Below are 26660 nucleotides of genomic sequence, written 5' to 3'. Positions count from 1 at the left end.
CTAATTCATCATTCATCCATTCCAGCACATTAACCATTTATGCCACTTTTAGCATCAAATATTGGCCATCGACATGCAGTAACAGTGATCCAGTGATTTGGTCTTAATTGTGAGAGTTTAATTGGATGAGATGAGATTCCTCATAGTTTTTCTGTGATTGTAATACAAGCTACAATTAGTAGGGAAAAAAAAGAAATGCTAAAACGATTTTATGTGCTTGTATTACTATAATAGATGATGACTGTCCACCTATACTGATCAGCTATTTACACTAATCAGCTGATCAGTCATTGTCTCTTCTTACAAGAATAGTGTGTCTGTGTTATATATACATATACATATATATATATATACATATATATATATATATATATATATATATATATACATATATATATATATATATACATATATATATATATATATATATATATATATATATATATATATATATATATATATATATATGTATGGAAGGCCGTTTCCGCCTCTGAATAAAAAATAAAAAAAGGCTACTGTGACTTTTTTTCCCTCACAATTTCTAGTTTACATCTCGCAAGTCCGACTTTTTTCTCAGAATTGTCATATAAACTCACAATTCTGCCTTTTAAGTCAGAATTGCGAGATGTAAACTCACAATTGCGAGAAATAAAGTCAGAATTGTGAGATATAAACTCACAATTCTGACTTTTTATCTCACAATTGCAACTTTGTATCTCACAATTCTGACTTTTTTTCTCAGAATTGTGAGATACAACCTCGCAATTGTTATAAAGAGTTTAATAGAGTTATAAGAGTATAATAGAGTTATAAAGCCCAGTTCTGAGGAGAAAAAAAGACTGATATGTTCACAGAATTGCAAGTTTATATCTCACAATTCTGACTTTATTTCTCAGAATTGCGACTTTATATCGCGGAATTCTGACTGTATAACTCACAGCTGCAAGTTTATATCATGCAATTGTGACTTTATTTCTCAGAATTGCAAGTTTATATCTTACAATTCTTACTTTATAACTCACAACTGTGAGTTTATATCTCACAATTCTAAAAAAAAAAAAAAAAAGGTGAATTGTGAGATAAGTCCCAATAACCTTTTTTTATTCAATGGAAGTGTATATATATATATGTACAGACATAAAATAAATGTTTCAGTGTTCTTTTACAATTTTCAAATATGCCACAAATATGCAGGAAAAAAAACAGCTAAATAAATGCATTTTCATAGAAACACAATTATTTTTTAATAATGAAATTATGCAAAATACAGTGCCAGTAAGAAATAGCTCTGGTCATTAAATGTTCTTAATTTACTTGCTATTGGCAGGTAAACAAAAAAGAATTTAATTTTGGACCCTGGCTACATCTCATGTCATAGATAATAAAACCAACAGACTCAGCTGTGGGGAAAAAAAGCACTTTCATACAGAAAAAAAAAAGTGGGGAAACAAAACTTTTTGTAAGTAATTTCTAATCTACTTTCACAATTACTTAAAAAGTTGCCTTGACTGTTTTGTGCAAATAACACAACCTCTGCCCAAATAAATAAACAAGACTTTTAAACACATGATATGAGGTGCGGGGGAAGGGGGGGTGCAGGTGTACTTTCCCTGAGGTTTGAAAATGAGTGCATCAAGCTGCCTTTTCTATCAGAACCTGACTTTTCAGCACCTAAGACAGCTCCATAGATGGCAGAATGAAGCCGCTGTCCATGGTGCTGATGGATCAGCTACAGTTTCCCTCTTCAAATGCATTGCTGTGTAACTTACAAACTCTCTCAATAGTTCTCTCAATCATGCTTGCAACTTTTTTGATACACAATTTTAATATCAACACAAGCACATACAAAAATGCTGATTCGGCAGCAAACGTGATTCATTTTCCTTCAATCTTCATTTGGCATATAATGTCTCCCAGCCTTACATTTCCTAGAAGAAAAAAAAAAAAAAAAAACTCTTCGGGGCTTCAGGGCAACAAGTCTCTTCTCAGCTTGATGGGAGAGGATATGATACACCATTGATTTGAGTTTTAATTTTATGGTGCCTGACTCCAGAGTCAGACCATGATGAGCTGTAATCTACAACGCTTCGGCCAGCCCTAAACAAGCATAAATACTACGGCAGAGGAGAGGTCCAGCCATCACAGCGTGGAGGACGAACGCCATTTTGGATGACAGTTCACTGACAACACAGATAATTCAATGTATAACCAGGGGAGGAAAAATCAATGACTGTATTTTAACAGACCATTTGTGTGTGTGTGTGTGTGTGTGCGCAGAAGGACAGAGTGGAAAAGAGAGAAAGATAATGCAAGCAAATTCTCCTATGTTTCAACTGTCTTGAGAATTTTATCTACATACTCCGTCATCAGAGACTTCTACAATGCAGTGCTTAGGATTTAACAAATTGGGTTTTTTAGCAAATAATGCAACAAGCTCTGCTCAGAGAAGAACTCTATGGAGTTCAATGGGAATAGAGGCAGTGTTGTTTTTATAGCCTGTTTGCTCTCAGCAGAACGACACCGCCGAGCTGCTGGGAGGAGAGACACTTTCTCATTTATAGGGAGTTAATTCCCACTGTTATCAGCAAACTGAAATAAACATTCCATATAGAGAAAAGAGTGGGAGGTTGAATCATCTTATCTGGTGGCTTGTGTGTGTTTGAGTTTGAGCGTGTGTGTGAGTGCGAGTGTGTGTGTGTTTCTCATGTGGTTAACCTTGTTATAGATGTAGAAGAGAAAAGCAAATGGAGAATCCGTATTAATGTAATGTGTTTGCTGTCTGGAGAACCATGTGGGTGGTCTCCACTCAGCTACCTCGCACTGTTCCTTCCTTCCAGCTGTTCAATTCAGACACTTATTTCTAAAACATACACTTGGCCTCCATTGGTTCTCAACTGATTTGCCTTACTTACATTCTTCGGTTTCTATGACTAATGTTCAACAGCTCATACGGTATAGAATCTACAATCTATGTGTAATTGAAATATAATGCAAGTAATTGTGCTACTTTGTGGACATCAGGCAAGGATATGCAGGTGAAACATTTTAATATTTTATAATATATATATATATATATATATATATATATATATATATATATATATATATATATATATATATTACTGCCTTGATTGTATTTTTGATACAATACAAATAAATGCAGTCTTGGTGAGCGTATAAGAGACTTCTTTCACCTTTTACCAAACTTTTAAAATATCATATTCATAGCTGGGTAGTAACTGATTACATGTAATCTGGATTACATAATCAGATTTCAAAAATTAAGTACCTGTAATTAGATTAAATTACATTTTAAAATACTCATAATCAGACTACAGTTACTTTTTTATGGATTACATCAGACAAAAGTTACTTTTTATGGATTACATGATTACATATTATTTAAATTATTCGTAATTTATTGATTCTCCCTAATTACTCTTTTTCATCTTTAAAATGTCCTTTCTAAAACAGCCTAATGCTTACACACATTTAGAAAGTCTTCACATGAAGTACAGTGATTAGTCAGGTAGCAACACAGCATTTGACCACTGATTTATAAAAATCATTTCAAATTTACAAAGTTTCAACATTGCATCAACTACAGATGACCGCACTGATTTTTATTTGTAGGTTATTTAACTATGCATCTCTGTCTTTGGAAGGCTTTAGTCTTTCAAGCACATTAAAACGCACAAATTCACAAATTCTTTTTGTCATCTAATCCTCCTTTTTTGTCCTCTAATCCTCCTTTTTTATTTTGATTAATTTTAAAATCATTTATTTTAATTTAACATTTTTATGTTTTATGCATTTGTGTAGTTCCTTCACAAACCCTGTTTGGGAAACCTGAACATACTCTGCCCTCCAAAAGTTTGGAAACACCCTAGAAAAGTGGGGTTTTGGACAATAAAAGCTGTTAAGGTGTGCTGACCCAAAAATCTTTTAAAAACCTGGGCAAAGTTTAAACCAGTAACCAGGCATCACAGCTGGCAAAGGGGCATGTCTGACTTTGACATGTATATATTGCCATTATTATGTAATCAAAATGAAAATTATTATTGCTGGTCTTCAATGATAATGTCAAGTTACTTTAATGTATTTGTACCAAAAAATAAGGATTTATGCTGATATCGTCCAAAACCACACTTTGCCAGGGGTGTTTCCAAACTTTTGGAGGGCAGTGTAGTATAATGTTTAATGCACTTCATGTTAATAACAAAAGGAACATATTTTCTTAATATGTATTTTTATGTACATAACGTACAATATTATCCTATTTAAATCAATGTGATAAGTAAGGTCAAAAGTAATCTAAAAGTAATGAAAAAGTAGTCTACCTAAAATGTGTAATGTAATGGATTATGTTAATAAATACAATTTTGTCATGTCATTTGGAATCAGTAATAGATCTACGCAGCTCTGATCATATCATACATTTCTTTAATTAAACTGCTTGAGATTTTCTAGAGTCGTTCAGACTTACTTCATCTTTGAAATGCACTACAGCTAGTTTTGTTTCTGCACGTGAAATAGAATAAACAAGAAAACAAAGAGCTATACAATAGTGAAAAGACAATGAGAAAGAAACAAAAAAAAAAAAAAAACAGAACAGGGGGGCAGATCTGTCAGACATTGGCATACAATAGCAACATGGCTTGGCTAATCCCATTACAGAGCTACAAGCCTGGTCAGTTAGAGCAGTCCTCCTGCTCTTCCAAAACAATGGGACACTCTGCAGTCTACAGCTGCCTAACAACCCACAACCGGAAAACAGGACCATACAAGGAGGAACCGAGAGACTGGAACGATAGAGGACAATAAGCCACCAATGGAAGAGTGAAGTTTAGACATTGTAAATTTCGGTGACAGATTATTTCATTCAGATACACATATGAAAACAGAATGATGTACTGTAGTCTAGACTAATAAATAAGAGGAATAAACACATCTATTTGAACAACAAGGACAAGTACTATCTGGTATCTATTGACTAGCTGTACTTTAATTACTGGTGAGAAATGTGGTAATGCGGTGAGTCTAGAGTATCCGAGGTACTGATAACAGCTTCGGACACAGATATCTTTCAACCTTTCTACGAGTTTTTCTTTTTTTTTTCTTCTGTTACAAACTGCATTGGAAATTAGAAGCGACTCTGGAGACTGGCCACCTCTTAAATGTGTTTTTGCCATGTGCTCCTTTTCATTATTGGAAAACACATCAGACTCTCCCACGGGTGAGAATACCTGGACACGGACAACTGATAAAGCTGGAATTGATTCAAACCCCAGGAAAGGTATCTGGCTCAAGACCTCCAGCCAAACTCACTTCATGCAGTTTTTCCTGCTCTCTGTCTAAAGGCAAGGTGTCACCGAGGCAACATCAATCTCTCGCTGTCTGTGTCCCTCTTTTTCTCGCTCTCCATCTCTGCTAAACTTTTTCACATCTTTATCGTTAAATCAGGACAAGAATAGAGCCGTGACCTCTAACTCTCAAAACGTCTGTAACAGGTGTCAAAACTGCAAAAGCAAAAACTAGCATTCTTCACAAAACTTGCCCGCCATTTCCATCGCCGTTCCGGGAGTCCCATGAGAAAGGCCGTGCTGCATGTGAATGTGGGTTTTAAGCTAAGCGGCCTCTAGATGCTAATTAATGACATCAATTACACAATGTCACCCAAATCACTAGACTGTCATTAAAATGGGACTAAATAGTAAAATAATCACACGCATTAGCATTTTATCAAAAATGGGGCAGGAAATAAATGCAAGAGTAGTAATTGCTTGACATCTATCTTTTAGCATGGATATGCAGAACCCTCAGCGGCACAAAATACAGAGAGCGTCTGCATCTGTGCTTTGCAGCCCACACGCTTGGCAGCAGTGATAAAGGGGCCAATGAATCTGAAAAGGTTCAAATTTTCTTGCTGCCCTTGTATCGGTATTGCTCGAATAAAAAAGGGCCCAAAGCAAGTGTGTTCATTTCATAACAGTCAGCAGGTCACAGGGAGGCATTCACTGTGAAATGTACTAAATTGTACCATCGATCTCAGCCATGAAACATGCCGGCTTTTCTGAAGCCCCAGACTCCTGGAGGCACTTTCTTAAAAGAGCCACTCACGGGCGTCATCTGTGGTCTTCCCTCTTCATCTCATTTCGAAGAATACGGGGTTAACGTCGTTACCCCTTTAAATCCAGATTTAGATTATGTACTGCTTTGTTCTCCTTCCCTTTCAGTCCTTGCCTTATCATTTTGTTAGCTGTATGGTTTGAGTCCTTAGTGGGTAAACAGAAGTCACTTCAAATTTCATGCTATCTCTTTACGAGTTAATTATGTGAAGTCCTACAAAGGACGAAAGACGCTTTGCCAGCAGGACAACAGTCCAGGTCCTTTTCTCTTCCTGTCGGCTGTTTTTTTCAGGCTTTGTCTTTTTGTTTTCATCTTTCCTTAACACACTCCCTTGCTCTCTTTCGTTATCTCTTCCTCTAGTTCCTGCTCTATATCCCTGGCCTGGCAATAAGAATAATCTTTCCTGCGGAGAGTTGGGAGATAAAGACAGAAGAAGCTGAAGGGTCCTTGGTGAGCCTGTGGCGAAGAGAAGGTCAACAGTGCTGCTAAGAGGGGTCTGTTATCAGGGTGGTAGCGTCCTATTGGGGAGGCGGCTGCCCTGTTTATTTACAGTTAATGCTCCCTGTTGGTGTGCGCTCTAATGCCTGAGGCTGACTCGTCTGTAATGGGAGGTGTGCACCAAAAGAGGAGACGGGAACAAGGGAACCCTGAAATTAACAGCAACTCCAATAGGTCACAAATAAGAGAAGGCTTTCATTATGAGAGGCATGAAATGTCAAAACAAACACAAAATAATGATGACATGTCGAACAGTTCTATCAAAGAGCTACACACTGTCTGACAAAAACTCACCGTTAAAGATGACGTCAGCAGCAGTGTTGCACAACATACCGGTACTAAAAAGGTACTGTGATACCCTGCTTTGAAAAAACGGTACAATTCCGCATTTTACTAGTACTGGTACTTTAAGAATGACGATTTGACAAGAGCCATAAATCCTGAATAAAACACTGTTGGGCCCTACGATTTCTGCGAATCAGAAAACACGACGGAATCGCAGTATTGGTGTTTTCCGCCTCTGCCGCCTCAAATATATGAGTACATAAATACATGAACATAATCGCTAGAACTGCTCTGAGAGTCAGTTCATGAGCATTATACCGTTACTTTTTAGTAAAACCATCGTCATATTATATACAAACAGAAACGTAAAGATCTTTACAGCAACCCGTCAAAATAAAAGTTCGGTTTAACTTCATAGAATATGACTTAATGTAATGATAGTGCTACTACTACTAATACACATATCATTAAAACAATATGTAAAGAATATTCACCAGAAAAATTATTTACCAGAATTTTTTTACAATTGTAGAAAAAAAAATTAATAAGTAATATAATAAATTAATTCTTTATAAAATCTAATCTTTATAAAATAATTAGACATGCTTTTGGTTATTAAAATTTAATGAAAAACAGAATTTGGTAAAAATTAAAATGAATTTGAGAAAAATAAAATGCATTTTATAGGGCCTTCACAAAATGTAATTTTTGTTAAACTTTTGATAAATATCTGTTAAATTGTGTAAGTTTCATGGTTTCAATTAATTAGACATGCTTTTTGATGCTTTGTTTTTTTGCTTTTTGCTTTTAAATGGAGTCTAGAAAAAAATAAAACTGAAAAAAAAAAACAGAATCCAGAAAACTTAAAAATTGAGACTTTTTTTTTTATTTTAAATTAAGTGTTTTACTTGCATCTATGTTTTTATTATTTTGACAAAGATAAAACCTTTCCTGTTGTTCTCTGTTTTTGTTGTAGTATCAGTTCAGTAGTAGTAGAGATATTTTAGTCAGGTATCATATCGAGGTCAAAATTTTGGTATTGTGACAACACTAGTCAGCAGAGTTGTGCACCATTCTGAATGCCTTTTAAAATCCAAAATCCTGAAATCCTAAATTAAATAGAATTTAACCGAGGTAGCATGTAGATCTGAATTTAAATGTAATCTACTCAAGGAATCAATAGCTAATGAAATTCATAAAAAAAAATTAATTATATTTGTAATTTGCCTTGTTTGAAAGATTTGGGGGAGGGGAAATGCAAACAAAAGCTTGAAGATTTATAGCATGATCAATAGATTTTATGTATTTATATATCATTTTATAAAATAATTAGTAGATCCATAGATTGGCGGATGGATTGATATACACTAGCTTTCAAATTTGTGTCAATACGACTTTTATAAAGAAATTAATACTTAAGCAAGGATGTATTAAACTGATCAAAATTGACAACAGAGACTGTTCTTCTATTCCTCAAAGAATCCTGAAAAAAAAGCATCACTGTTTTCACAAAAATATTAAGCAGCATAACTATTTTTAAATGTTTCCAGAACACCAAGTCAGCATATTTGAATGATTTCTAAAGGCTCATGTGACACAGAAGACTGGAGTAATAGCTGCTGAAAATTCAACTTTGCCGTCATTGGAATAAATTACATTTTAAAATATACTAAAATTGAAAACAGTTATTTTAAATTGCAATACTATTTCACGATATTACTGTATTTTTGATTAAACAAATGCTGTGTTGGTGATACAGCAACCTTGGTCATCAGATGTTTTTTGGGAATCAGTAGTACATGTTTTGTTTAAAACTGGGGGACAAGATAGCTAGGGGCATCTCCTGTAGGCTTACATCCTAGCTCAACCAATTGATTGCGTTTCATCTGGACTATGCCATGGAATTGGTTTGAGTGAAAAATAACACGACTTCTCTAGCAAGCAGCAGTCAGCACTAAGGGGTTTGTACGCAGTGATAAACTCAGAGCTGAGTCCCATAGCAGTAGCATGCAGTAACTAGTGCACATCTGGTCCACGCTGTCGTGTTGTGCGGCAGTGTGATAAAACCACAGCTGAATCAATGGCGCGCAGCCATTGTGGACCAAGATGGCTGCAAAATGCCAGCAAGGCTTCTTGGCCATCCTGAGCTAGAGACAAGGAAATCTCTCAACATGCAAAAGCTTTTCAAACCAGGGAATTACATAAAGTGATGCTACTGTCAATGGCCTGATAGACTCGAATGGAAAGAAAAAGAACGGAGGGGTTCAACTGCAAGCTGTTCAGAAATCTTGGCAGAAAATCACTGCTCCTTCTCACCTCCCTTTGCACAAGCACTCTAGCAAACTACACCCACCGCGGTGTAATTACTTAAGAGAATTAAGCAACAGTGCTCTAAATATATAATAAAAGAAAAAATAAACAAATACAAAAGTAGAGAAGCTCAGTAGGGGAGAACAGGCACAATTTTCTGATTTCTGCAAGGCAGCAAAAGCTATTTCAGCTCACACAGTCAGTGTTTGGGACTAACAACCATATTCACTAACAGGATACACTGAAACGGTTTTGTTCATACACCAGCTTACATTTTTTATTTGAGCCACTACTGTATGAAGAAATAACTTACAGGCACAATAAGTAAGTTTTTTATTTAAATATCCAAATTTTGCTGACTTGTGTACTTACATTATCCTAAATGTTTCAAAGAATGTTTAAATCCAGAGAAATGGCCATTTTAACTAGAGGCCCATCCACTACAACCTCAATTTCTGGTTTTATTTTGTAGGAAACATGGAGACACCAAAGAAGCTTTGATATGTTTATGTTAAACATATTATGCGTTGTAACAGGTGATGAACGCACAGAGTAGCATTATAACAGAACGTTCAACACTCCCAAAAGTATCTAGTATAATAAAACAGTGCTGCTTTACCCCATATATGCATGACCGAAAGCGGTCGACTGTGGCATAATAAAAGCTCTGCTACTTTTGAGCCATGTGTCACTCTTATCTCTCATTAGCAATTACTTCAGCAGCCTCATTCTGCTTCCATGGCTTTCAGCCCCACCCTGCTTCATACTACAGTGACCGTAATAAATTATTAATACATTAGCTAATCCATGAACGTGATTTCTGCCCGAGTCCCATCAGATTGCATCAGCTGTGGGGATAAAGATGACAACTACCATGATTCCACTACTCAACTACTCAATCACACCGTCATCAAACTACTAGGGGTGTAAGAAAATATCGATAGCGATATTTTGTTTGGCGATACTGTATCAATTCTCAAAAATGGAATATCGACATTTAAAAAAAAAATCATTTAGAGCGTATATCCTGACCGCTAGATTGCAGTCTTCTTATCTCTGAACTCTGAAACAGTGACAGGAAATAAGGGCACGCCACTAATGTTAGTGTTAATGGAGGATGAAAGAATAGTTCCTGCTCTTGCTTCGGTGTAAAGAGTGGCATCATTTCGGCTTTTGAGGTAATGTTCGCTCCAGGACGCGGAAAGCAGCGGAACCACCACGCGTCCGCCACCTATCTGTGCAACAGAAGCACCCCGTGCAGCCAAGGTGGTGCCCACACCGTAGTTCCGCAGCTTGCCGCATCCCGCGAAAGGGCCTTCGCGCCGGGTGCAGTGGGGTAGCCGCGTGCAGCTACCAGCCTCTTTCTCTCTTGGTGGGGCTGTTTTGTGCAGTTGAGGCGGTGTTCACGTCGCGGTCTCGGTGACTGCACGGGGAGCATAATTACAAACTGAAAAACTTGCGTAATCCAAAACTTGCGAAATGATTTTCAGTATGTCCAATACCTGTATTTATTTTATTGTTTTACAATTATTTTGTTTTCTTTAGCAATCCTGCAAGTACTTTATTTTTTATTGATATTAAGCAGATGTAATTCTTAAGTTCAGATCGAAATGACATGGTTACAGTTGTAAACTTAAATTGTAAAGCAGGGTCTAAAATATATATGGTCTGTTTATAAAAGCTTACATTTTATACATTTAATAACTAAAGAATCTTGCAAGCACTTTATTCTCCCCTTTTACTCGTACTGCACAAAAAGTGATTCAATAACATTGAATGGTTTGCATATGGTGGTGTGTTCTTAATTACAGCTTTTCTAAAATTATGTCCTATTCATAAAATAAAAAATATCCCGATATATTGATTTGTTTACAGTATTGCAATGTATCGCAAAATATTGTATCCCTACAAACTACGCCTTTCTTTCTTTGTTTGTTTTAAATATGCACCCTTTAGCGGCAAAAACGTATATATTGGGCTTTTAAGCCAAGCCCTTTTGTATTTACATGATTTATTTATTTATTTAGACACTGTCATGTCAGTGTCCCAGGATAATTTTCTGTCAAATAAATCAATAAATAAATTCATACATACATAGGTAAATGTTTCTGTTTAAATCACATAAAAATCGACAGAAAAACTAACTGATTAAAATATTTAAAAGGAGATACAGGGCCTGTTTACACCTGGTCCTTTCATGCACTTTCTCTGATCGAATAACTCTCAGATCATGAAAAGACCAGGTGTAAATGCCTTCCGAAACGCTTTTGAAATGCATTTAAATCCAATCGCTCAAACCACTTCAAGAGGTGGTCTCGATCGGATTCCAGATTAAACTGGACAAATGTAAATGCATCTGGTTGTTAAAACCAGATATGCAAATTTTACTCCTCCCAAAATATTAACATAATAAATGTGTGGCTGATGATACACAGGGCAACTTTTAAAGCAATTTTGCCAGCCAACTTTTTTTGAGCAATGTTGCTTGAGCTTGTTTAAATTGAGAATTGATAACAAATTTCTATCTGGATAGTTCAGATCAGTCGTGGGCCCTGTGTCTCACCTGGTTACCCGTTGACAGCAAAATTGACCAAAGTTGCCCAGCAACATTGCTCAAAAAGTTGCCCCGTGTATCATCAGCCTGAGAGCGTTTTATAGGCTATATGACATTATATTCAGATATGACAGCGCTAATGCAACACGCATTATCGCGGATGATTAGCTGAGTATCTCTTCAGCAAACCAACACGCAAACTGACACAAATGAAACAAAGTCGTAGATGCTCAACACACAATCACCTTTATTAAAAGATGCCACGCTCTCTCCTGTTGAGGTCTTTGATCTTGAAATTAGCTGATAATGAATAAAATGTAGCACTCAACTGTCAGATAGATATCCGATCAGAGAAAATTTACCAGGTGTAAATAGGCCCATATGAATAGACAACCTGGATAAATAATTTACATTCTGAGCTTTTAAGAGCACATCAGATAAATGTTGTTGAGTGTCAATTTGTTTATAAAATACAGTTGTCACACCAGTTTGATCAAACTATGTGTCAATGCTGTGTGAACGTAGCCTATGAGCGATTCGATTTACACTTGATATTCATTCTAAATGTCTCTTATTTCAAGGCAAAACTAAAGCAGAGACAGTCATTTTGGCTGCATGGCAGGAGGCACTGGAATCAGCGGTGGCTGCCAAGAGCAGGGGAGCTTCTTGAAACCTCTTCAAAGGACAGATGCAAAGTTTTTGCTCTAATTAAGGGCGAAGTATTTGCACACTTAAAATGTTCCCGATTCAAAGACGGTGGGTGGTCTAGAATTAGTTTTCCACTAGACGCTGGCCTTTTTAGGCTCTCTCAAAGAATCTTTTTGGACAAAAATCTTCTCCGACACACTCCCTCACAGCCTACAGCGGCAGATGAAAGGCTATAGATTTTGCTATTAACGTTACCATCTACCACGCCAAATTTAGACTGAATAATATTCTTACATGATGAATATCACCTCCTTTACAGATCAATACTGCTCACTCTGAATTAAAATGCTACACTGTGCTCACAGAGATATCACAGAGCAAGAATGCAAACAAGAGGTGCTGTTAGCAAAATAGTAAATCTAGATGCACTACGGCACTTTGCGATTTTACGTAACACTGAAGTGTTTGAATACAATCTCAGCAGAGAGCAACAATCAGAGCTTTTATCTTTGTAGGGGGGAATGTGCTCAAATGATGTAGAATAACAGTCAACAAGTTTGAGGACGGCACACAGGAAGCAGTTATCTGCTTGCAAAACATTCGTTATATATCCTTGAGTAGTACTGTACGTGAATGCGAAGCGCTGCAGATTTCAGCAGCGGCAAAACCCGACGAACAGGTTTTGCTTCAGTCTCAAGAAGCTGTCAGAATCCAAACAGATGGTATTTCTATTAAAATTCCTCTCTGTTCTTATGCATCGGTTTACAAACATACCCAGAGCATACAAATGTGTGATATCAAACGCAACCTGACACATCAATGAACTTCATCTCAAAGAAAATGTTTTAAATAAATCAGCAATCTAAACAGAGGTGGTGTAAAATAAGAAAAAGGAAAAACACAGAGCACTAAAGCGTTACAAATCTCCAGCGTTTTCCCAAACTGCATGTCCTTGCCTAGAATGAGGAATGACACGTCCGCCTAGCGCCTGTGTTTATGGCATCAGGAGAGCTGCTGGGGAAATGGATTACTCCATCATCGTGGAGCAGCGTGTTCATGCGGCAACGTATCGCAACACGGCTCTGTGTGTAGTCATTTTCACCTGCGAGACGCTCTCTATTCCCTGCTCGCTGCGCCGTTTCCGAACTTTGCTTTTGAATGCACAAAAACGGCATGTTTTTGATCAAGAGCTTTAGCAGCAAACAATGGCCCGACAGGCAGCCACGGATCCTTGAAGCGTTAAATACGAAAGAAGTATTTAAACAAAACCCGAACTGTGGAAACAAGTTGAAATGACTTTACTACACAAAGTGGAACGGAGCCAATGGTGATACTCACTCGATCACTTGACCTAGTATATTAAACACTCTCTACACAAGAGTGGCGGCTTAGAGAGCGGGTTAAAGAGCTCATTGAGAAAAACACACACATACGGCATGACCCCGCGCAGATAGTCGGGAAAGCCGCCATTCGGTGGAGTCTCTCCTAATAGGGGTCAGCGTCCGGCTAAAACCGCACAGATTCCATTTGCTTTAAAGAAGAGGCAGTTGTGCTCCGAGTTAACCTCCTGCTAATAACTGTAAAATAGAAAACGCTGAGACCGTGAGTGTTATGCTAGTCTTCATACCGCCCATTATAATGTGCTGGTGAGAGCATGTGAAGGGTGCTAATTGAAGTATGTGTCACGTTCGCAAGTAAAACACATGGTAGGAATTAGTTTCTAAACTGAGTGGCTGAAAGTGGGAACGTGTTGTACGGTTTGAAAACTGGTTCCTCGCTGTGTCTAATTTGATAGCACTGAACCAACTGAACATTCAGTTTCGGAACATATCTTGTGTTCTTTTAAAGGAATCTCGGCATAGAGGACGTGCGTTAGCAATCACAATGCTTCAGTGGGGAACAGACAGAAAAAGGATTGGTCGTTAATTGTAAGGTAAGACTCGCTAGATCCAAAGACTTATTATGCTAACTAAAAGATAATAGTTTGGCTCATTTGATTAGTGTGAAGCTCCCATGGACTTGTGTATACCTTAGGAATGCATTACCTTGGAAAAAGCATCTCCCATATGCATGGGTGAAATTAAATTTGTAGACCAACCAAATAGAGGAAATTATAAAAATAGCCAAAACTAAAAGGGGAATATGATTGCACTACCTATTTTATACTTTAGAATAGATAAAAACAAAGATCCCCAAAGCATGCAAAAGAGCACAAGGCTCTAAAACCACACTGGCGATTCACAGAGCAACATACCAGAGGAAATACCTCAAAGAACATGTCAATAAAATATGCGCAACCACACATGTGCACTCCATGACATTCCCATGCAGGTATCTCAACAGCCATCAATAGCCTAAGAGCTGATGTTTCATTCCAGGTCTCTCCAGGCTGTAGGGCTCTGATCAAACATAACCAAGGCTGATGGTGGGAATGTCAGGCAGGATTATCACCTGTTTCATTTGCTTGTGCACATTTGAGATATCTGCTCGGCCGGCTCGTTCCACAGCGTGGACACACACTCTATAACCGAGCACTATAGGGGTGGGTAAATATTACAGCATGACTGTGGTCAGACCACTGTGCACTTCTGCTCTGAGAACCAGTTGCTATGCCGGCAGGAAGAGTGAGGACCAATTCAAAATATAGTTTAGCTATGTGGTTTATCTCTGTGCATGAGACTGTAAGGATGCGGTACAGTTCAAATCGCAAATACAACTGCTTGTTCTTTCATGTTAAATTATGTTAGGTTAGGGAACGAAAAATGTGTTTGAAAATGAGAGACACAGGCCAGCGGATAAAAATATAGCGATGCATTATTTAAAAGTGGAAGTTCTTTTTAGAACACACGTCATGCAGCTATTCTTAAAAAAAAAAAAATAGCTTGTTTATCACAATTTTGTAAGATTTACTGTCTCTGAAACAACCTTTAAGAACTTCTGACATCAAGAAAGGCCACAAAGACAAAGAGAAAAATAATATTAACAAATAACACTACAGTTTCAAATCAATTTCTATCAATTTCAAATCCTCAAGTATAGTCCCCTATGATCCACAGCTGTGAATTTTTTTTAAGTGATAGTTGTTCGTAAGTCCCTAGTTTGTCCTAAACAGTTAAACTGCCCACTGTTCTTCAAAAAAGTCCTTCAGGTCCCACAAATTCTTTGGTTTTCAGCATTTTTGTGTATTTGAACCCTTTCCCACAAAGACTGTATGATTCTGAGATCCATCTTTTGACTCAAATGCAACTATTACAGGAGGTTCAAACGCTCACTGAATCTCCAGAAGGAAAAATATGCATTAAGAGCCAGGGTTGTAAACTTTCGAAAATTATAAAAATTTATAACAGAATGAAGATACATAAGATACATGTTTCCCAAAACACAAAATAAGTTACATTTACTAGATGGATTTTTAGAAAGTTTCTGGAAATTTACCAGACATTTTCCACCCCTTTGCAACCCTAGTTCTAATGTACAAAACTGCTAAAAAACCAAAGAATTTGTGGAACCTGACAAATTTTTCTGAAGAACAGTGGGCTGTTTAACTGTTCAGGACAAAACAAGATACTCATGAACAACTGTCACTAAACGAAAAAAACACAGCTGTGGATCATTCAGGTAACAACACAGTATTAAGAATCAAGTGTATGTAAACTTTTGAACAGGGACATTTTTATAAATTCAACTAATATATTCTCTTGTGGACTATATGTAAACGTCTTTTATGTGAAATATTTTATTCAGGTCAGTACTAAAAAAATAAAATGCATTTTGTATGATCCCTCTTATTTTGGTAAAATAAACTGCAATTAATTTTTTTCTTTAATTTTTTTTTCCAATACCTTCCATAGTCCTACATTTAAATTTGTGTTTTACTAAGAAAGACACATAGTAATAGGGATGGGCGATATGGGCTTAAAAATTTATGAAGATAATTTCTGAAATTACTGTACGTGTTTATTGTAAGCAGTTTAATTCACTGGATGCCGGAGAGCGCCCTTGCGCAGAAACTCCACATATGTAGTATGAATTCTGCCTCATTCTGTGATATGAAGCCACATCTGATCGCAAAAGGTTATTTCAAACACTCAACTATGTTTTGAAGTTAAATTAGAGAGAAAGCATGTCAATAAATTATATCTTTGTTGCAAAACAGGTTTGAAAACAGGCTCATACACTGTATCGCACAGATGCTACTGTAGACTTTATCGTTCTTATCGTAGGAAGACTAATTCTTATCGTGGGGAAAATTTTTATCATTATATCGCAAATGATAAGATAACGCCCATCCAATAGTAAATAACAGAAGCGTAAGGCTTTGCATATGTTGTTTCATGCCATTTTCACAATAATCTAGCGGATCAAATAGAAAAAGAAAACTATTTTGTGGCAGAAAACAAACTGCTCAGACCACTTACATAAAGTTGAAATAACTGTCAACTTTACAGCCGTTTGGCTTTGTGCATTGACTGAGTGATATATGAGAAAAGAGCCACAATGAGTAAGGATGTGTTACAGTAAAACTCAAGAACCGAGGCTGTTAACCTTGTGGTTTAGGAGGGGGAGAGCGCGAAACCCCTTCCACATATGGTCTCAAAGAGCAGGGATATTTTCTTCAGGGTCAGAGCTGTATAACACCACAGGCCTGAGTATCAGTTAGAGGAATGAAAGAGATAAAGCTACGAAATTGACAAAGGACAAGCAGGCTAGCTTCAACTAGCAAGATGGAGGACAAAAACGCTTGATAAAAACAATAAATCAGAAACCTGCTCTGGGTTTTTTCTCAGAAAACAGCCCAAATCAATTCAATCCAATCCTCCTTAAAACCTCAAGAAACAGAAAGAAAACCATAAGACAACGGACAGTGATGTAGCCTTCTTAGTGAGAGCATGACTCTTCAAGGCGTTTACAAGCAAAACTTTTATCTTCTAAGCACAAAATCTGCAACTAATATCCCTTCCACTTGTCTTTTTATGCTTGCCCATTTTGTTGTGGTTTGTTGAGGAAAGGAATACATCTATAGTAGCCTAATATCTGACTAAGTACCCTTCATCCTCCCTGTAAGCCCTTCTGTCTCCTGCAGCCACTTGTGCTGAGCATAAAGCCTGATTGTTAGAATGTTTCCACTTCTTTAATCAATGGGGATCTGACTGTCTTGATTCAGGGTACAACTGAAGTATATAAATATCTGCTGGCAAGCCTGGCTGCTTTTTGTCCCCTTTGCCTCCTTGTACTTTTTTCCCTCCCTTCATCCCCCTCTTGTCTTTCTGGGGTGTTAAATGTAATCATTCATCCACTAGATGCACTCTGGAAGAGTGACATGAAGCATGAGGACTTTTGAGGGAAGATAAAAACAGACAGAAAAACTCTGAACTGAACAGGGAAAAAAAAAAAAAAAAAAACGCAAAACAATTAAAGCCCCATCAGCGGAGAGATTTTTCCCTACTGTTTATCCTCATTAGCAAGCGTGCGGCTGAGGCCTTGTCCCCTCTCCGAACACATTTCTTTTGTTCGCTGAATCGAAGGAGTTTATTTTTTTCATCTATTACGATTACAATGGATAATTTAAAATCCCCAGTGCAAATCCGTTAAATGCTTAGGGGGTACCGCACGTCTCAGATTGTCATTGGTGGATATGTTATACTCTGCCCTTGGTAGGAATCGAATCATTATGTAGACACACATACACATATATGCACTTGTGTAGACGCGCACACAACTTCTTCCTCTGCCTCTAGCTGGCACCAGATTTAATCAGCAGCTACAGTCAATAAGTTTTATCACTCGGAGCCTCTGATAAGCATCAGCATGTGGAGAAATATTTTTGACATAATTTGCCCCCAGAATGAATTACGAAAGTGATGTGAGAACATCTAGACGAATGAAAGAGAGGGTGTGAGGTAATAAATGACGTGCACTTCAATGCAGACTTCTTCAAAATGCAAAAAGGTTTACAATAAATATACTTTTATTTTCGATTCTGGCATGCTAAATTTGAATGCTTTTATCCAGAGGCCATAGATTAATGCAGGACTATCAATCCTCTCAATGTCTGTTATCATAAAAAAGTAAATAAAAAAAAATCAGCTACTCCAAAAAAAAAAAAAACAGATGACATAAACAAATGTTTTAAAGTAGAATAAAACCACATCAGTTTATTAAAACCTCAGATAATATCACACGATTAAAGTGCTAATTATAACCATTAAAGCTCTTTTAAATTCAAGAATCTATGGAATTTACATAATGCGGCAAACGTAACTATATCTATAGAGCCATCAATACCATTTTAATGACGCCTTCAGGAAATATTCATTATGTTTTTTACTATCAAACTGTGCATAATGGGGGTTATTTTAATAAGTTACGCTAAAAAAAAAGACAGAGGCACAGATATGAGAGAGAGTTAGAAACCTGTAGGCCCAAATGCCTAAGAAAAGATATACCACTGACCTAATCTGCATATGGCTGACAAGAAAATGAGTTACATCTCATCTAAATGTAAATTAAGTGTTTTATGCCTTCAGTAAACAGTTTACGTATCCATGGTCTGTTTTAATTAACCAATTAGAATTTATTACCCGGATACTAAAGATAAGAGCCATTTTTCTGACTTTTTTTTTAAATCATGACAGCTGTCTACAGGGAGGAAGAAACGAGAAATACATTTTCTGGCAGAGACAAGAAACTTGAGTGATATCTTGGCTTTTAAGTAAGGCACATTTGCTTGAAGTCCCAAGGATGGTGTGATCATAGATTGAAAACTTGTAGCAGCAACCGTGTATATATCAATGTTGGAAACCACTCTAAAACTGTTACATACCAAGCTACAAGCTAACCATAATTTGAAGTAGCTTTTCTTTTACTTTATAAATAAAAAAATACAACTATGCATTACTCAGAGGTGGCACAAAAACAGAGAAATTAAAAAAATGATCAAACTCAAAAAGTAATAAATAGTTGATTGTGCGACCATTTCAGTCACATTTGCGACTAAAAACTCCTGCGAACTATGAAAAAATATTTAGGAGCACCAGTGCAACTGACCCAATCAGCGTATTTGTGTTTGCGCCGAGGAGGGGAGCTTCAAAGGTTTCTACGTGTTTTTGCAGTGTTGAATAATGTATCACAGGCATATCTCATGAATCCTTTTATAAACTAAGTGTAGAGAGAGTGTAAATAAGAGATTTATTGCGCAGTGTAAAGAGTTTCGTTGATTATAATGAAACTTCGCGAGATCGCGTTTGTAAATATGATATTGATTTAATAGAACAGTTCAGTAAACAAGAAGTTAATATTAAGTGACTTACATTGTCTGACTAAAACAGTATTGCCTGTTTGTGCTCCATTTCTAAGACGAAAATAGTCTGAAACAAAGTCACAGCTGAGCCGCTGCACATCTCCATTCAAACACACCAGTGTTTCATTTATAAATGAACGTGCGTTTTTAAACGAATCTAGTGAGTCAATGAATCAATTACCCATTCATAAAGACAGTCACTTGCTTTATCCCTGAATGAATCAGCCGTTCAAACGAATCAAATGAATGATTGATTTAATAATGGCAGTTTTAGTTTCATTTTTAAAGCATCTTTTCAGTTATTTAAATCATTTAATATTTCTAATTCAAATTTTTATATTTACAACATTAATCTCAACATGAATTTATGAATTTAATTGCCCTCATGCCACCTCTGAGCCTCATTAAACATCTGAAAATACGCCACTTTTGAGTTTTTCTGTGCCACCTCTGTAGTACAAATGAATTTTAACAAGTTAATACTGATTTCATTTGACTGGTAACTTATTCTTCTTTTTCCAAGCTATTTGTTCTTATTCTATTGTTTTAGTTAAACATGTTAAAAAGCTTATACATTTTTTTTTTACATAAAAGACATACTTTTAATATAGTTAGAAAAATGCCATTACAAAGGCAAAAACAAATTTCCCCTGTAAATCACTTAAAGTCCAATATCACCTTGTAATGAGTAGGATAATTTTTGATCAGATATTTTGATGATTGATTTGAAGGTGCTCCTTAAATTTTTGACTGTGCTCCTAAATTTTTTAAGTTACGTGTTCCTAAAAAAAAATGTCAGCGTAAATCCCTGACAGATACTTGTGCTATGAGACATGATAGATGAGCACATGAGACGTGTTTTCCTGTAAGTGCAGAACTTAGGTCACAGTTGTATCTTTGTCTGTAAATGTTAGAAAGTCACATGATTATTTCCATTTTGCATACAGGCCAGCCCTGAAAGCTAAGTCTCCATAAACTTCACAGGCTTCACTGAATGAGTGCCGTAGTATACATATGCAACAATTAGACAAAAAACAATAGAACAGGGCTAATAAATTTTGCTAAAATATTTCTTGTTAGATATTAAACATAGGTTTAAAATACATGTACATCTGCACATCTGTGTAAAACAAGTAATTGTATTTTTATGGAAACAGTAACAGTAAAGGGATTTAAAGGGAGTTAACGGATGTAATTGTAATATAGTGGATGAGTGGGTGCTACTCACACCAGTTAACATTTAGCCTGTGCTTTTGTTTTTATTACCATATTTAATTTAGTGATTGTAAATTCTGCTAAAATGGTAAGTAAACCGTTGGTTTTTTGTTTTAGAATTGAATGTTTATATGTAAGCCTCTGTTAATTTATATGTAAGAGTTAATTTGCAAAAACAGACAACTCCGTTTTTAACAATTTTCAAAAATCATGTTTTTTCATTGTGCATTCCAATTAATTTTAATCAAACCGCAGTTGGGTTATTTTGATTAAGTAAAAATAACTAAAAAATACAGCTAACACAATAAAACAATAAAAACATGAAAACATCATAAAAAAACATGATTTTTTTGAAAATTTTAATTAAACTCTTTATTTGTTTTCATAGCTTTCGAATTGCATAACATGTTTGGAGGACAACACTGGGCAGGATGTGGAATAACATTTTAAATAATGGATTAAAATGACTTTTTTAAGATTATTGCATTTTAATAATTACTAATAATCAGATTTTTTTATCAGGTTAATCAAATAAATAATAAACAGATTAATTATAAAAAAAAAAAATTCAGAACAAAGTGTTTCCCAAGAACTTTAATAGAATGACTATAAAAAACTTTAACTAATGCTACTAAAAAAGTTAGTAGAATTTAGTAAGTTAGTAGAAATTGTTAATACTGTTAATAACTTTTTTTCTCAAAATCAGAGCGAGTGATATCTAACGCATCTATACTATTATTTTCATTTTTTACGAGATATCCGAGGGGATAATTTATCCTTTGACTGCGTATTAAATATCATTTCCATTTTGAAGGTGCTGACTTTCACCGTAACAAAGGAGAGGCTGCGAACGGTGAAAAGTTATCACTCGCTGACAGGTGGCTTTCTGACAAATGAGCCCACATCGCCAGAAACCTTTACATTTCCACATCTTCTTCAACATAAAGAGAAGAGCGTTTGATTAATGACCGAATGTGCCAAGCTCCAAAAACTTTGCTGAACTATTGCGTCTTGAGTCCTTCAATTGACACGGGGGCTTCAGCTCTCAAAGTCACTCACGTCAAAAGCCCCGACTGTTGCCAAGAAAGTGCCGCTTCCCTTTTGTCAGTGTGTAAGTGGTTAACATCATTTCACTGCAGTGTTGCTTTGCTGAAACAGCAACAGGACATTAATTTGACATTAGCGCTGTAACATCAATTCCTCTCCATTTTCCAACTTGGATAATGCGTTTACTGGAAGCAGATTAATATCTATTCCATAAATCATTCAGAGAATTTGCCGAGCCAGAGACATGGGGGTAATGTCATATATGTTAGCTGATCCTGGTCTTGCGGCTGGATGTTCATTAATCAGTGCCCTGGGGTCCTCGGGGGCAGTCAGAAGGGAAAACAGAGAAACTTATAAAACATCCTGATTATTTATTTATATTGACTTTGGCTCTGGAACTTATGTTAATATTCCATGTCCTTCCATATAGCCGCAAAACATCACGCACACTCGGCTCACAAACACGGCTACCGTCAACATCCTTACGAGGAACGGCGTTGTTTTGATAACAGTAATAAACATCTCTATGATGACAGATGGCTCAACTGCTAAAGCACGATGCGAACAGTGTTTATTATTAGTTCTGGTAGAGTTGCTCAGAATTGTATTGATTTATCAAGTTACTCTGGAATTGATTCGAAGTGGTCAGTCTTACATTTCATTTCAGTCTCTGGATCCGTAACCAGCTGCTTTCTTTCAGCTTAACATTCAGCCCAAACTCACAAGCAACTACCTGATAATACCAGAAAGACTCGCTCCACCTAAAAATTGTACTATTACAGAATATTTCCAAGACCAAAAAATCTATATAAAAAAACCTCCCCACAGGGAGCCTAGCCACAGGCGAGCTCTTTCCCCGCAGAGGGGTGAATTGGTTGGCTGTCAAGAATATGAAAGCTGAGTCTCATCTGCTGGAGACCCTGAACCTAATCTCCCAGCAAAGAATGATATTGTGCCTGTTCCAGCCGTACTGATTCACTGTCAATCTGGCCCAAAGCTGCTCTCAGCTGCCCACTTGACCTTGTCACTGCAAAAGCACTTTATTTTCATTACATCACTGCTCATTCAGACCGACAAAAAGTGCCAAACAAAGGCCATTTACTCAAAGCATTCTTCAAAATATCATAACTTGCTTTAATTACAGTTTTCAGCGAGGTAGACCGACAAAAGCAGTCACTTTCAAATGAAACGCTTCAATTTTTACCCCCTCCTTTTAAAAGGGAGATAATTATCCATTAAAAGCCCTGCTCACATGGACAATAGTCTCTCTCAGGCTGTGCTGCCATATGCTAAAATTGTATGGTTAAACAAAAGACACTGACAATGATTTTTGTACAAACATGTTTGACGACAGAGATCTACTGCTCTCCTGGGAATTCAAAGGTGTATCACATTTGTACAGGCATGGACAGTTATTCTAGCTGTTCACCCTATACATCCTTCTAAATCTTTAATTAAATGCCATGTTAACATATTGCTCAACTAAGATGCTTCTTAATTGATATTCTGTTTATACACTAGATAAATTAGATCATGAACATGTCAGCATCGCACGCTTATGTTAATAAGTTACATCCTGCTTGTACTCATGCAACTCAGCACAAGACCATAATGTCAACTTAGTGTTTGGAGATAAAATATTGGTTGCAGAATCTTTTAACTTAACAAACAATAAATATTTAGAGTGGAATTTTAAGAATAAAGAATTCTTTTTTTTTTTTAATTTCCTAACACTAAATTCAAATGTACATAGGTTGACCATCTTCAAAAGCGTAGGTTAATCACCTCAAAAATTTTAAATTCTGCTGTTTTTTCAATATTGATTTAATCATGTTGACTTCAATAATCTCAGCCAACAATGTAAGTTTGTGCCTGTTTGACTAAATAATGGACCGAGTGCTAGTAAAAAAAAAAAAAAACACTAGGAATGAGTTGATTTTTGCAATTCCATCCTGTGCTAATGGTGCAGAAACTCCACTACCGTTTAAGAGCTCTGGGTCAGCACGATTTTTTTTTTATTAATACTTATTCAGCAAGGATGCATTCAATTGATCAATAGTGACAGTAAAGACATTTACAATGCAACAAAATATTTTTCTTTCACAGAAACGCCGTTCTTGAACAGTACTATACACATAACAGCATGAAAAGAGGGTTAAAAAAAAAATACTACAATTTCTCACCACTCTCAAAGCAGGCGTCGAAGATGACATGACCTTTCTTGGGTGGTCCAGTGTATCCTGGAGGGGTGACCATCAGTTTGTTCACATTCCCCACCAGAGCATCGTCTCCCCCCGCTTCATTATCTGGAACACAAAATTTAAAAGTACATATACGTAATGACTGGCCTGCAATTTCTAATCTCTAAAAACACAGTCAATTTTAAAACATGACTACTTTGGCAATAAAAATGAAATTATTTGGCAATAGTTATACCATATTCCTTTAAAACAGCAATTAAAACCTGCCATCCAAACAGGGTTGTGGTCCATGTGCAAAACAGAAAACAATGGCAACACATAGGTTATTATATACAATTAAATCTGAATCATTTTTACACTAACATAAAACTATGCCAATTTTTTTTTAACTAACATTTAACTATGACAAAAAAACACACACACACAAAAAAAACCTAAAAATAACAAGAGCAAAAACTATTTATTAAATGATTTAAAAAGTACCCCAATCCCATATGATTTTCTTTCCTAGACTGAACCCAAAAGGAGATCAATATGCAAAATGACAGCACTCATTCACTTCACATTTGTATGAAGAAGAAGAAAAAAAAACTGAATGGTGACTGAAGTGTTCATTCTGCTGAAGATGAATTTCATTTAAGGTGAACCATTAATTTAAATATGTGACCCTGGACCACAAAACCAGTCTTAAGTCGCTGGGGTATATTTGTAGCAATAACCAAAAATACATTGTATGGGTCAAATTTATAGATTTTTCTTTTATGCCAAAAATCATTAGGAAATTAAGTAAAGATCATGTTCCATGAAGATATTTTGTAAATTTCCTACTGTAAATATATCAAAACTTAATTTCTGATTAGTAATATGCTTTGCAAAGAATTTAATTTGGAAAATTTTAAAGGTGATTTTCTCAATATTTAGATTTTTTTGCACCCTCAGATTCCACATACTGAAATAGTTGTATCTCGGCCAAAATCTAAAATGTATCTCGGTTTGTTCTATCCTAACAAACCATACATTGATGGAAAGCTTATTTATTCGGCTTTCAGATGATTTATAAAGCTCAATTTTGAAAAATTGACACTTATGACTGGTTTTGTGGTCCAGGGTCACATATTGAATATCCAAAAGACAATCAAATTTAATCATTTATTATACAATTAGTGTAACTTTAAAAATTTCACATTTCTAAGATTAAAATTAATTTACATGTGTCTGTTTAGATAGACAGATAGATAGATAGATAGATAGATAGATAGATAGATATGTCTATTTATCAAGATAATATATAGAAATATACAGATAAACAGAAATATATATATATTATATATAGGAGTATAGATAGATTAAATATAGATATATTTAGATACAGGTATACAGAGAGACAGAAATAGATACAGAGAATATTTTTAGATAGATAGTTAGATAGATAGATAGATAGATAGATAGATAGATAGATATTATCTGTCTGTCTATCCATCTATCTATCTATCATATATATGTTTTAACAGATTTCTAGTAGCATATCTTCTATAAATACCAGTAGTAAGTAAGTAAAGACGTAATCCAGCTAGTAAATACTTGTTAAACTAGCATAAATATCACATGTCTAGTATATTTAATAAAGAAATGCCTAGCAAATTTAGTATAGTCTCCTAAGGATGTAGTAGAGCCAGTAAGTGTGAATATGTCAGTCACCGTATATGGAATTGTCCACCTTAACAAGGCTGGACTACAAACACACGTGGTATTACGTTTCATTACTTATGCAGTTATAAGTAAATATTTATCGCAATGCATATGCGCTTTGTACTGTTTTGACACTCCACGTGCGGGAAAGTATCACATAAATAAGGTTTATTTGGCTAACGTTAGCAAACAGTCACTGTGTTTACATGAACGAAGCGTTCATATCATGCACCTAACAGCGAAATTTGCTCGCTATACATGCCCAGACGAGTGTCTGTGAATAGAAAACGGTAAAATGTCTCTGTATGAAGGTGTTTTCATTTTACACACCAGTATCGAGATGTTCTCTGCTGTTTTCTTCCATCATCCGTCCACACAACCTCACACAGGCTTGCGACGCTGAAGGAGCGTTTCCAAGACGACGGCGTGCTGGCGCTCTAGAGGAAGGATTTGACGTAACCAGCAGGTGTGAGCGCGCGAAAAGCGCACAGCTCCCCCAGCCACACGGATGTCTTCCCACAACGCGCCAAATGATGCTGTGCAGCCATATAAAGCGTCCAAATGGAGAGGAAATGTCAGCAGTGTTTACAGAGACCAAGCCCTTTATTAGCTGCTAATAAAACATGCACTATAACATCCACTATATCATCCACTATATTATGGCTGAAAAAGAAATAAGTTAAGGGATTTGTGTCTTTAAGTTCAAGACTATTTGATTTGAAGCCAACTATTTGCAAGAGTACTCTTAAAAGTTTAATTTTCTCTTAAGGGAAAACAGTTAAAA

At 36.1% G+C, this 26660-nt stretch overlaps 1 protein-coding gene across 1 annotated transcript in view; it reads right to left on the bottom strand.

The window, feature by feature from the left end:
* The window catches only part of agbl4 (AGBL carboxypeptidase 4), a 435578-nt gene extending 409222 nt beyond the window's left edge, over window positions 1–26356 (bottom strand). Inside the window, exons 1-2 of the mRNA XM_051117092.1 lie at window positions 26207–26356; window positions 24170–24292 (exon numbers count right to left, since the gene is read on the bottom strand). Of these exons, the coding sequence (XP_050973049.1) occupies window positions 24170–24292; window positions 26207–26243 (160 nt within the window). The 5' untranslated portion in view covers window positions 26244–26356. The remainder of the gene's footprint in view (window positions 1–24169; window positions 24293–26206) is intronic.
* Window positions 26357–26660: the final 304 nt, after the last annotated feature.

The sequence above is a fragment of the Labeo rohita genome, chromosome 8 (assembly GCF_022985175.1).
Source record: "Labeo rohita strain BAU-BD-2019 chromosome 8, IGBB_LRoh.1.0, whole genome shotgun sequence".
Classification (NCBI taxonomy): domain Eukaryota; kingdom Metazoa; phylum Chordata; class Actinopteri; order Cypriniformes; family Cyprinidae; genus Labeo; species Labeo rohita.
Note: the sequence above shows the minus strand (reverse complement) of the source record. Positions and strands in the feature narration are given on the sequence as shown.